This window comes from Pezoporus flaviventris, unplaced genomic scaffold, assembly GCF_033815535.1.
Source record: "Pezoporus flaviventris isolate CSIRO_AGI_PZ_B2104156 unplaced genomic scaffold, CSIRO_AGI_Pfla_v1 ptg000693l, whole genome shotgun sequence".
Taxonomy (NCBI): domain Eukaryota; kingdom Metazoa; phylum Chordata; class Aves; order Psittaciformes; family Psittacidae; genus Pezoporus; species Pezoporus flaviventris.
In genome coordinates, this window is record NW_026893238.1 from 21,572 (window position 1) to 34,050 (window position 12,479).

Sequence of the window (12,479 nt, forward strand, 5' to 3'; positions counted from 1 at the left end):
GGGGCAGCCATGTCTGTTTGTGGGGTGCGGTGTGGGGTGGCGTGGGGCAGGCATGTGTGTGTGTGTGTTGCGGTGTGGGGCAGCCATATGTGTGTGGGGTTTGGCGTGGGGCAGGCATGTGTGGGGCTCAGCGTGGGGCTCGGCATGGGGCAGGCATGTGTGGGGTGGTGTGGGGCGGCATGGGGCAGGCACGTGTGGGGCTTGGTGTGGGGCTCGGTGTGGGGCGGTGTGGGGCAGGCACATGTGGGGCGGTGTGGGGCTTGGTGTGGGGCAGGCACACGTGGGGCTTGGTGTGGGGCAGGCATGTGTGGGGCTTGGTGTGGGGCGGTGTGGGGCAGGCATGTGTGGGGCTTGGTGTGGGGTGGTGTGGGGCAGGCACATGTGGGGCTCGGTGTGGGGTGGTGTGGGGCTTGGTGTGGGGCGGCGTGGGGCAGGCACGTGTGGGGCTCGGTGTGGGGTGGTGTGGGGCTCGGTGTGGGGCTCAGTGTGGGGCAGGCACATGTGGGTCTCGGTGTGGGTCTTGGTGTGGGGCTCGGTGTGGGGCAGGCACATGTGGGGCTCGGTGCGGGGCTCGGTGTGGGGCTCGGTGTGGGGCAGGCACACGTGGGGCTCGGTGTGGGGCAGGCACATGTGGGGCTCGGTGTGGGGCTCGGTGTGGGTCTCGGTGTGGGGCTCAATGTGGGTCTCGGTGTGGGTCTCGGTGTGGGTCTCGGTGTGGGGCTCGGTGTGGGGCAGGCACACGTGGGGCTCGGTGTGGGGCAGGCACATGTGGGGCTCGGTGTGGGGCTCGGTGTGGGTCTCGGTGTGGGGCTCAATGTGGGTCTCGGTGTGGGTCTCGGTGTGGGTCTCGGTGTGGGGCTCGGTGTGGGGCTCGGTGTGGGGCAGGCACACATGGGTCTCGGTGTGGGTCTCGGTGTGGGGCTCAATGTGGGTCTCGGTGTGGGTCTCGGTGTGGGTCTTGGTGTGGGGCAGGCACACATGGGTCTCGGTGTGGGTCTCGGTGTGGGGCGGCGTGGGGCAGGCACGTGTGGGGCTCGGTGTGGGGCGGTGTGGGGCAGGCACGTGTGGGGCTCGGTGTGGGGCTCAGTGTGGGTCTCGGTGTGGGTCTCGGTGTGGGTCTCGGTGTGGGGCGGCGTGGGGCAGGCACACATGGGTCTCGGTGTGGGTCTCGGTGTGGGTCTCGGTGTGGGTCTCGGTGTGGGTCTCGGTGTGGGTCTCGGTGTGGGGCGGTGTGGGGCAGGCACATGTGGGGCGGTGTGGGGCTTGGTGTGGGGCAGGCACGTGTGGGGCTCGGTGTGGGGCAGGCACGTGTGGGGCGGTGTGGGGCAGGCACCTTCTGCGCCGATGGAGACGAGCTTGACGGCCTTGCTGGCGATGAAGTCCAGCGCCTTGTTGACGTTGTTGATGCGGTGAACCCGCATCTTCCCCCGCTCCGGCTTGGGCAGGCGCTCGCCTGAGGGGGGAGGGAGGCTGGGAACGGGGGGAGGGGGTGGGGTGGGGTTGGGAATGGGGATGAGCAGTGGGGATGTGGGGGTGGGGTGGGGTCAGGACGCAGGGATGGGGATGCAGGGATGGGGATGTGGGGCTGGGGTGGGGATGTGGGGGTGGGGTGGGGACACAGGGATGGGGATGTGGGTCCGGGATGGGGATGTGGGTCCGGGATGGGGATGTGGGTCCGGGATGGGGATGCAGGGATGGGGTCGGGATGTGGGTCCAGGATGGGGATGTGGGTCCGGGATGGGGATGTGGGTCCGGGATGGGGATGTGGGTCCGGGATGGGGATGTGGGTCCAGGATGGGGATGTGGGTCCGGGATGAGGATGTGGGTCCGGGATGGGGATGTGGGTCCGGGATGGGGATGTGGGTCCGGGATGGGGATGTGGGTCCGGGATGGGGATGTGGGTCCGGGATGGGGATGTGGGTCCGGGATGGGGATGTGGGTCCGGGATGAGGATGTGGGTCCGGGATGGGGATGTGGGTCCGGGATGGGGATGTGGGTCCGGGATGGGGATGTGGGTCCGGGATGGGGATGTGGGTCCGGGATGGGGATGTGGGTCCAGGATGGGGATGTGGGTCCGGGATGGGGATGTGGGTCCGGGATGGGGATGCAGGGATGGGGTCGGGATGTGGGTCCGGGATGGGGATGTGGGTCCGGGATGGGGATGTGGGTCCGGGATGGGGATGTGGGTCCAGGATGGGGATGTGGGTCCGGGATGGGGATGTGGGTCCAGGGTCAGGATGTGGGTCCGGGATGGGGATGTGGGTCCGGGATGGGGATGTGGGTCCAGGATGGGGATGTGGGTCCGGGATGAGGATGTGGGTCCGGGATGAGGATGTGGGTCCAGGGTCAGGATGTGGGTCCAGGATGGGGCTGGGGTCAGGATGTGGGTCCGGGATGGGGCTGAGGTGGGGCTGGGGTCAGGATGTGGGTCTGGGGTCAGGATGTGGGTCCAGGGTCAGGATGTGGGGCCAGGGTCAGGATGTGGGTCCGGGGTCAGGATGTGGGTCCGGGATGGGTGCGGGGTGGGGCTGTGGGGCTGGGGTCAGGATGTGGGTCCGGGGTGGGTCCGGGATGGGGCTGTGGGTCCGGGGTCAGGATGTGGGTCTGGGATGGGGCTGGGGTCAGGATGTGGGTCCGGGGTCAGGATGTGGGTCCAGGATGGGGCTGAGGTTGGGCTGTGGGTCCGGGGTGGGTCCAGGCTGGGGCTGTGGGTCCGGGGCGGGGCTGTGGGTCCGGGGTGGGGCTGTGGGTCCGGGGCGGGGCTGTGGGTCCGGGGCGGGGCTGTGGGGCCGGGGTGGGTCCGGGGTGGGGCTGTGGGTCCGGGGCGGGGCTGTGGGTCCGGGGCGGGGCTGTGGGTCCGGGGCGGGGCTGTGGGTCCGGGGTGGGGCTGTGGGTCCGGGGCGGGGCTGTGGGTCCGGGGCGGGGCTGTGGGGCTGGGTTCAGGATGTGGGTCTGGGATGGGTCCGGGGCGGGGCTGTGGGTCCGGCGCGGCGCTGACCCGAGATGACCTCCAGCAGCAGCATCAGCTTGAGCCCGTCCCGGAAGTCCTCGTCGATGTTCTCGATGTGGGTCCCGGCTTTCCGAAGGTGGGAATTGCACCAGGCCGTGAAGGTCTGCGGAGCCACCCGGAGCCATTGGATCCAACCGGAGCCCATTGGGATCCAACCGGAGCCATTGGATCCAACCGGAGCCCATTGGGATCCAACCGGAGCCCATTGGGATCCAACCGGAGCCACCCGGAGCCATTGGATCCAACCGGAGCCCATTGGGATCCAACCGGAGCCATTGGATCCAACCGGAGCCCATTGGGATCCAACCGGAGCCATTGGATCCAACCAGAGCCCATTGGGATCCATCGGGATCCAACCGGAGCCATCGGGATCCAACCGGAGCCACCCGGAGCCATTGGATCCAACCGGAGCCATTGGATCCAACCGGAGCCCATTGGGATCCACCCAGAGCCCATCGGGATCCATCGGGATCCACCCGGAGCCATTGGATCCAACCGGAGCCATTGGGATCCAACCGGAGCCATTGGATCCAACCGGAGCCCATTGGATCCAACCGGAGCCCATTGGGATCCAACCGGAGCCATCGGGATCCAACCGGAGCCCATTGGGATCCATCGGGATCCAACCGGAGCCATCGGGATCCAACCGGAGCCCATTGGGATCCATCGGGATCCAACCGGAGCCAATGGATCCATCCGGAGCCCATTGGATCCAACCGGAGCCATCGGGATCCAACCGGAGCCCATTGGGATCCAACCAGAGCCACCCGGAGCCAATGGATCCAACCGGAGCCCATTGGGATCCAACCGGAGCCCATTGGGATCCAACCGGAGCCATCGGGATCCAACCGGAGCCACCCGGAGCCATTGGATCCAACCGGAGCCCATTGGGATCCAACCGGAGCCACCCGGAGCCATTGGATCCAACCGGAGCCCATTGGATCCAACCGGAGCCATTGGATCCACCCGGAGCCATTGGAGCCCATTGGGATCCAACCGGAGCCATTGGATCCAACCGGAGCCATCGGGATCCAACCGGAGCCCATTGGGATCCAACCGGAGCCACCCGGAGCCATTGGATCCAACCGGAGCCCATTGGATCCAACCGGAGCCATTGGATCCAACCGGAGCCATTGGATCCACCCGGAGCCATTGGAGCCCATTGGGATCCAACCGGAGCCACCCGGAGCCATTGGATCCAACCGGAGCCCATTGGATCCAACCGGAGCCATTGGATCCAACCGGAGCCCATTGGGATCCAACCGGAGCCCATTGGATCCAACCGGAGCCCATTGGGATCCAACCGGAGCCATTGGATCCAACCGGAGCCACCCGGAGCCAATGGATCCAACCGGAGCCATCGGGATCCAACCGGAGCCACCCGGAGCCAATGGATCCAACCGGAGCCCATTGGATCCAACCGGAGCCATTGGGATCCAACCGGAGCCCATTGGGATCCAACCGGAGCCACCCGGAGCCATTGGATCCAACCGGAGCCATCGGGATCCAACCGGAGCCCATTGGGATCCAACCGGAGCCATTGGATCCAACCGGAGCCCATTGGGATCCAACCGGAGCCCATTGGGATCCATCGGGATCCAACCGGAGCCATCGGGATCCAACCGGAGCCATTGGATCCAACCGGAGCCCATTGGGATCCAACCGGAGCCCATTGGGATCCATCGGGATCCAACCGGAGCCATCGGGATCCAACCGGAGCCCATTGGATCCAACCGGAGCCCATTGGGATCCAACCGGAGCCACCTGGAGCCAATGGATCCATCCGGAGCCCATTGGATCCAACCGGAGCCATCGGGATCCAACCGGAGCCACCCGGAGCCCATTGGATCCAACCGGAGCCCATTGGGATCCAACCGGAGCCCATTGGGATCCATCGGGATCCAACCGGAGCCATCGGGATCCAACCGGAGCCCATTGGATCCAACCGGAGCCCATTGGGATCCAACCGGAGCCACCCGGAGCCAATGGATCCATCCGGAGCCCATTGGATCCAACCGGAGCCATCGGGATCCAACCGGAGCCCATTGGGATCCAACCGGAGCCATCGGGATCCACCCAGAGCCCATCGGGATCCAACCGGAGCCACCCGGAGCCAATGGATCCAACCGGAGCCATCGGGATCCAACCGGAGCCCATTGGGATCCAACCGGAGCCACCCGGAGCCAATGGATCCAACCGGAGCCCATTGGATCCAACCGGAGCCATTGGGATCCAACCGGAGCCCATTGGGATCCAACCGGAGCCACCCGGAGCCAATGGATCCAACCGGAGCCATCGGGATCCAACCGGAGCCCATTGGGATCCAACCGGAGCCATCAGGATCCATTGGGATCCAACCGGAGCCCATCGGGATCCATCGGGATCCAACCAGAGCCCTTTGGGATCCATTGGGATCCGCCCAGAGCCACCCGGATCCATCGGGATCCACCCGGATCCACCCAGAGCCCATTGGGATCCACCCGGAGCCCATTGGGATCCATTGGGATCCATCGGGAACCATCTGGAGCCCATCAGGATCCACCTGGAGCCCATCGGGATCCATTGGGATCCACCTGGACCCACCCAGATCCCATCGGGATCCACTGGGATCCATCAGGAGCCCATTGGGATCCATCAGGATCCACGCAGAGCCCATCGGGATCCGCCCGGAGCCATCAGGATCCAACCAGAGCCCATTGGGAGGCACCCAGATCCATCGGGATCCACTGGGATCCACCCGGAGGGATCAGGATCCACTGGGATCCATCCGGAGCACATCGGGACCCACCCGGAGCCATTGGGATCTGCCCAGAGCCCATCGGGATCCATCAGGATCCACCCGGAGCCCATCGGGATGGACCCAGATCCCATCGGGATCCACTGGGATCCACCCGGAGCCATTGGGATCTGCCCAGAGCCCATCGGGATCTATCAGGATCCACCCGGAGCCATCGGGATCCACCCGGAGCCATCGGGATGGACCCAGATCCCATCGGGATGGACCCGGATCCCATCGGGATGCACTGGGATGCACCCGGAGCCAATCGGATCCACCATGACCACCACTGACCCCCATGGCCATGACGTCATTGGCCACCCCTGACCCCCATTGGCCGCAGGCACCCCCTCCTCCCGGAGGACCCCCCCGCCCCATTCCCAAGGGAATTCCGGGCTGAATCCCGGCTTTTCCCTCCCCCCCCCCCGAGCTTCTCCTGCTCCTTGGAATTCCCGAAATTCCAGCCCTGCCTCTGGAATTTCCGCCCGGAAAAGCCCTTTGTGGCCAATGGCGAGGAAGAGGAGGGCTCGGCCCGCCCCGCCCCGCCCCACAGCCAATGGGAACGAGCCGAGCCGGGACCGGAGCGGGGAGGAACGGCCCCATTCCATAGGGAACTGACCCACATTCCATAGGGAACGGCCCCATTCCATAGGGAACTGCCCCATTCCATAGGGAACGGCCCCATTCCTTAGGGATCTGCCCCATTCCTTAGGGAACTGCCCCATTCCTTAGGGAACTGCTCCCCCATTCCATAGGGAACTGCCCCATTCCATAGGGATCTGCCCCATTCCTTAGGGAACTGCCCCATTCCTTAGGGAACTGCTCCCCCATTCCATAGGGAACTGCCCCATTCCATAGGGAACTGCCCAAGGGATCTGCCCCATTCCATAGAGAACTGCCCCCCATTCCTTAGGGATCTGCCCCCCAATTCCTTAGGGATCTCCCCCCATTCCATAGAGAACTGCCCCCCATTCCTTAGGGATCTGCCCCCCAATTCCTTAGGGATCTCCCCCCATTCCATAGAGAACTGCCCCCCATTCCTTAGGGATCTCCCCCCCATTCCCTAGGGATCTCCCCCCCATTCCTTAGGGATCTCCCCCCATTCCTTAGGGATCTCCCCCCCATTCCCTAGGGATCTCCCCCCCATTCCCTAGGGATCTCCCCCCATTCCTTAGGGATCTGCCCCCCATTCCTTAGGGATCTCCCCCCATTCCTTAGGGATCTGCCCCCCCATTCCCTAGGGATCTGCCCCCCAACCCCAGGGCCGCTCCTTCCGGAGCCCCTTTTCCATGCAGGACCCACAGAAAACATTCCCGGAACGTGGAAAACCGGATCCGTTCCCCCCCCGGGCGCCGCGCCCCGGCATTCCCGAGGGAATTCTCCTCATTCCTTGCCCTTACTGGGCCGGAAGGGAGGAATTCCCGGCTCCTGGAATGGGATCCGGGAGCTCAGCCCATTGCCGCTATGGGGCCGGGGGGGCAGCGCCGCCTCTGCCCCCCATTCCCAGTGCTGCCCCATGGGAAGCCCCTTCGCATCCCATCCCTTTTCCAGCCCCCTGGAATGCCGAGGGATGCTCCGGAGCTGGGAATGACGGATGGGGAATGGGAATGATGGGTGGATAATGGGAATGATGGGTGGGGAATGGGAATGATGGGTGGATAACGGGAATGATGGATGGATAATGGAAATGATGGATGGATAATGGGAATGATGGGTGGGGAACGGGAATGATGGGTGGAGAACGGGAATGATGGATGGGGAACAGGAATGATGGATGGATACTGGGAATGATGGATGGATAAAGGGAATGATGGATGGGGAATGGGAAGGATGGGTGGGGAACAGGAATGATGGATGGATAATGGGAATGATGGGTGGATAAAGGGAATGATGGATGGATAAAGGGAATGATGGATGGGGAATGGGAAGGATGGGTGGGGAACAGGAATGATGGATGGATAATGGGAATGATGGGTGGATAACGGGAATCATGGATGGGGAATGGGAATGATGGGTGGGGAATGGGAATGATGGATGGATAACGGGAATCATGGATGGGGAATGGGAATGATGGGTGGGGAATGGGAATGATGGATGGATACTGGGAATGATGGGTGGATAACGGGAATGATGGATGGATAATGGGAATGATGGGTGGATAACGGGAATCATGGATGCGGAATGGGAATGATGGGTGGGGAATGGGAATGATGGATGGATAATGGGAATGATGGATGGGGAATGGGAATGATGGATGGGGAACAGGAATGATGGATGGATACTGGGAATGATGGATGGATAACGGGAATGATGGATGGATAATGGGAATGATGGGTGGATAACGGGAATCATGGATGGGGAATGGGAATGATGGGTGGGGAATGGGAATAATGGATGGATAACGGGAATCATGGATGGGGAATGGGAATGATGGGTGGGGAATGGGAATGATGGATGGATACTGGGAATGATGGATGGAGAATGGGAATGATGGGTGGGGAATGGGAATGATGGATGGATAATGGGAATGATGGATGGGGAATGGGAATGATGGATGGGGAACAGGAATGATGGATGGATATTGGGAATGATGGATGGAGAACAGGAATGATGGATGGATACTGGGAATGATGGATGGATAAAGGGAATGATGGGTGGATAACGGGAATCATGGATGGGGAATGGGAATGATGGGTGGGGAATGGGAATGATGGATGGATACTGGGAATGATGGATGGAGAATGGGAATGATGGGTGGGGAATGGGAATGATGGATGGGGAACAGGAATGACGGATGGATACTGGGAATGATGGATGGAGAACGGGAATGATGGATGGAGAACGGGAATGATGGATGGACACTGGGAATGACGGATGGATACAGGGAATGATGGATGGGGAACGGGAATGACGGATGGATAACGGGAATGATGGATGAATAACGGGAATGATGGATGGGGAATGGGAATGATGGATGGATACTGGGAATGACGGATGGAGAATGGGAATGACACAGTGATAACGGGAATGATGGATGGAGAACGGGAATGACACAGGGATAACGGGAATGACGGATGGGGAATGGGAATGATGGATGGATACTGGGAATGACGGATAGAGAATGGGAATGACACAGTGATAACGGGAATGATGGATGGGGAATGGGAAAGACACAGGGATAACGGGAATGATGCAGGGATAACGGGAAGGGGTTGGCAGCTCCGGCCGCCCCCAGCCCCATTCCCAACATTCCCAAGGTGCCACCCCAGGCACCGGCCCCGACCTGGGAATGGCTCCAGCCTGGGAGAATCCCTTGGGATGAGCCCGATCCCAGCACCAGGAATGGGGCCGGAAGCACTTCCTATGGGATCACTGCTGACCCCTTCCCATGGGATGACTGCCGACCCCTTCCTATGGGATCACTGCTGACCCCTTCCCATGGGATCACTGCTGACCCCATTCCCATGGGATCACTGCCGACCCCTTCCTATGGGATCACTGCCGACCCCTTCCTATGGGATCACTGCTGACCCCATTCCCATGGGATCACTGCCGACCCCTTCCTATGGGATCACTGCTGACCCCTTCCCATGGGATCACTGCCGACCCCCTTCCCATGGGATGACTGCCGACCCCTTCCCATGGGATCACTGCCGACCCCTTCCTATGGGATCACTGCTGACCCCTTCCTATGGGATCACTGCAGACCCCTTCCCATGGGATCACTGCCGAACCCTTCCCATGGGATCACTGCCGACCCCTTCCCATGGGATCACTGCCGACCCCATTCCCATGGGATCACTGCCGACCCCTTCCTATGGGATCACTGCAGACCCCTTCCCATGGGATCACTGCAGACCCCTTCCCATGGGATCACTGCCGACCCCTTCCCATGGGATCACTGCCGACTCCTTCCTATGGGATCCCCCCCTCCCCATTGGATCCCTCCCCCCCCCCTCCCCCCGGGACCCCCCCTCCCCCCCGGTCATTCCCAGCCCCCGAATTCCCGTTTCCGGGAACGCCGCCCTTCGCCCTGCCCCTCCCCCCCCGCCCTTTCTCCTCTTCCCCATTCCAAGGGCAGGGAGCGGAGCCGCGCCCGCAGCACCCGCCCCCCCCCGGCTCCCTATGGGGCAGCCCCACAGCCAACACCTGGGGGGGGGCAGCCCCATAAACAACACCTGGGGGGGAGCGCCCCACAGCCAACACCTGGGGGGGGCAGCGCCCCATAACCAACACCTGTGGGGGGGGAGCCCCACAACCAACTCCTATGGGGGGGGGCAGCCCCATAACCAACACCTGTGGGGGGGCAGCCCCATAACCAACACCTGGGGGGTGGCAGCCCCATAACCAACAGCTGTGGGGGGGCAGCCCCATAACCAACACCTGGGGGGTGGCAGCCCCACAACCAACACCTGGGGGGGGGAGCGCCCCAGAACCAACACCTGTGGGGGGCAGCCCCATAACCAACTCCTATGGGGGTGCAGCCCCATAACCAACCACTATGGGGGGCAGCCCCATAACCAACCCTTATTGCAAGAGGAGCACTGCATAACCAACTCGTATGGGGGGGAACCCCATAACCAACTCCTATGGGGGGGAGCACCCCATAACCAACTCCTATGGGGGGAGTGCCCCATAACCAACTCTTATGGGGGGGAGCGCCCCATAACCAACTCCTATGGGGGGAGCACCCCACAACCAACTCCTATGAGTGCCTATGAGGGGGAATCCCTCCATAGGCTCCAATGCCTCATAGATCCCCTATAACCCCCCCATTGCCTTTAGGACCCCACAGACCCCCTATAGCTCCCCCCCATAGGCTCTAACACCCCACAGCCCCCCTGCAGCCACCCTATAGGCCCCCCCCACTGCCTTTAGGACCCCACAGACCTCCTATATCCCCCCCCATTCCCTTTAACACCCCACAGCTGCCCTATAGCTCCCCCCCTTTGACTTTAGGACCTCACAGACCCCCTATATCTCCCCCCCATAGGCTCTATCACCCCATAGACCCCCTATACTTCCCCCCCATAGGCTCTATCACCCCCCAGCCACCCTAGAGCAGCCCTGTATCCCCCCAGGCTCTATCACCCCCCAGCCACCTTATACCTTCCCCATAGGCTCTATCACCCTATATCCCTCCCCATTCCCTTTAACACCCCCCAGCCGCCCTATGGCCGCCCTATATCTCCCCCCCATAGCCTCTATCACCCCATAGACCCCCTATATCCTCCCCCATAGGCTCTACCACCCTATATCCCTCCCCATTCCCTTTAACAGCCCCCAGCCGCCCTATGGCTGCCCTATATCCCCCCCCCCTAGCCTCTATCACCCCCCAGCTGCCCTGTATCTCCCCCCATAGGCTCTAACACCCTATATCCCTCCCCATAGGCTCTATCACCCCCCAGCCGCCCTATCCCACCCCCCATAGCCTCTATCCCTCCCCAGCCGCCCTATGGCCACCCTATATCCCCCCCATAGCCTCTATCCCCCCACAGCCCCCCTCATGCCCCACAGCTCCCTCAGGCCCCACAGACCCCCTCAGGCCCCATAGACCCCCATAGGCCCCATAGACCCCCCTAGGCCCCATAGGCCCCATAGACCCCCCTAGGCCCCATAGAGCCCCCTAGGCCCCATAGACCCCCCTCAGGCCCCACAGACCCCCCTCAGGCCCCACAGCTCCCTCAGGCCCCATAGAGCCCCCTCAGGCCCCATAGACCCCCCTCAGGCCCCATAGACCCCCCTAGGCCCCGTTCCTGACCTTCCTCTGCTGTTTCTCCCAGGCGGGGTCCAGGAGCAGGTCCCGGTCCCAGTCCTCCTCCTGGGCCATGTAATCCCCGTCCCTGTCGCGATCCCTGTCGCGATCGCGGTGGTAATCCACCATGCTGATGGCGCCCGCTCCGCCGCCGCAACGCCCCGCTCTGCGCACGCGCGGCCGCGGGACACGCCCACCACGCACGGAGGCGGGAGGGAGGGAGGGGGAAGCCACGCCCACTCTGGCCTCACGCTAACCAATGGCGACGCGACGTGCGGCTAAGCGCCGCCCACCGCGGGGGGCTAAACCACGCCCCTCACGAGGAGCACGTTGAACACGCCGAGACACGCCCCTCGCTTCTGATTCGCTCCTTGGGCTGCTAAGCTCCGCCCTCAACGCTGACGTGCCACCAAGCCACGCCCCCCCCCCCGCTCCTCGCCCGTGGCGCACATTGGCCAGCGAAACACCGCCCACTCGAGCCACGCCCCTCGCTTCTTATTCGCTTATCCGCACATTAAGCCCCGCCCTCAACGCTGACGTGACCAGAAACCACGCCCCCGAGGCGCGCGTTGGCCCGCGAAGCACCGCCCATTCGAGCCAGGCCCCTCGCTTCTGATTCGCTCAAAGGGACATTAAGACCCGCCCTCAACGCTGACGTGACACCAAGCCACGCCCCCCCCCCGCTCCTCGCCCGTGGCGCACATTGGCCAGCAAAGCACCGCCCACTCGAGCCACGCTCCTCGCTTCTGATTCGCTCAACGGGACATTAAGACCCGCCCTCAACACTGACGTGACACCAAGCCACGCCCCCCCACTCACCAGAGGCGCACGGCGGACCGCGAAGCACCGCCCACTCGAGCCACGCCCCTCGCTTCTGATTCGCTCCTTGGGCTGCTGAGCACCGCCCGGAACGCTGACGTGACACAAAGCCACGCCCC

General features: G+C 63.1%; 1 protein-coding gene across 1 annotated transcript in view; it reads right to left on the reverse strand.

Moving 5' to 3' along the window:
• LOC133264178 (alpha-actinin-4-like) overlaps positions 1-11,622 on the reverse strand; it is a 31,538-nt gene extending 19,916 nt beyond the window's left edge. Inside the window, exons 1-3 of the mRNA XM_061444114.1 lie at positions 11,548-11,622; positions 2,999-3,113; positions 1,334-1,453 (exon numbers count right to left, since the gene is read on the reverse strand). Of these exons, the coding sequence (XP_061300098.1) occupies positions 1,334-1,453; positions 2,999-3,113; positions 11,548-11,616 (304 nt within the window). The 5' untranslated portion in view covers positions 11,617-11,622. The remainder of the gene's footprint in view (positions 1-1,333; positions 1,454-2,998; positions 3,114-11,547) is intronic.
• Positions 11,623-12,479: the final 857 nt, after the last annotated feature.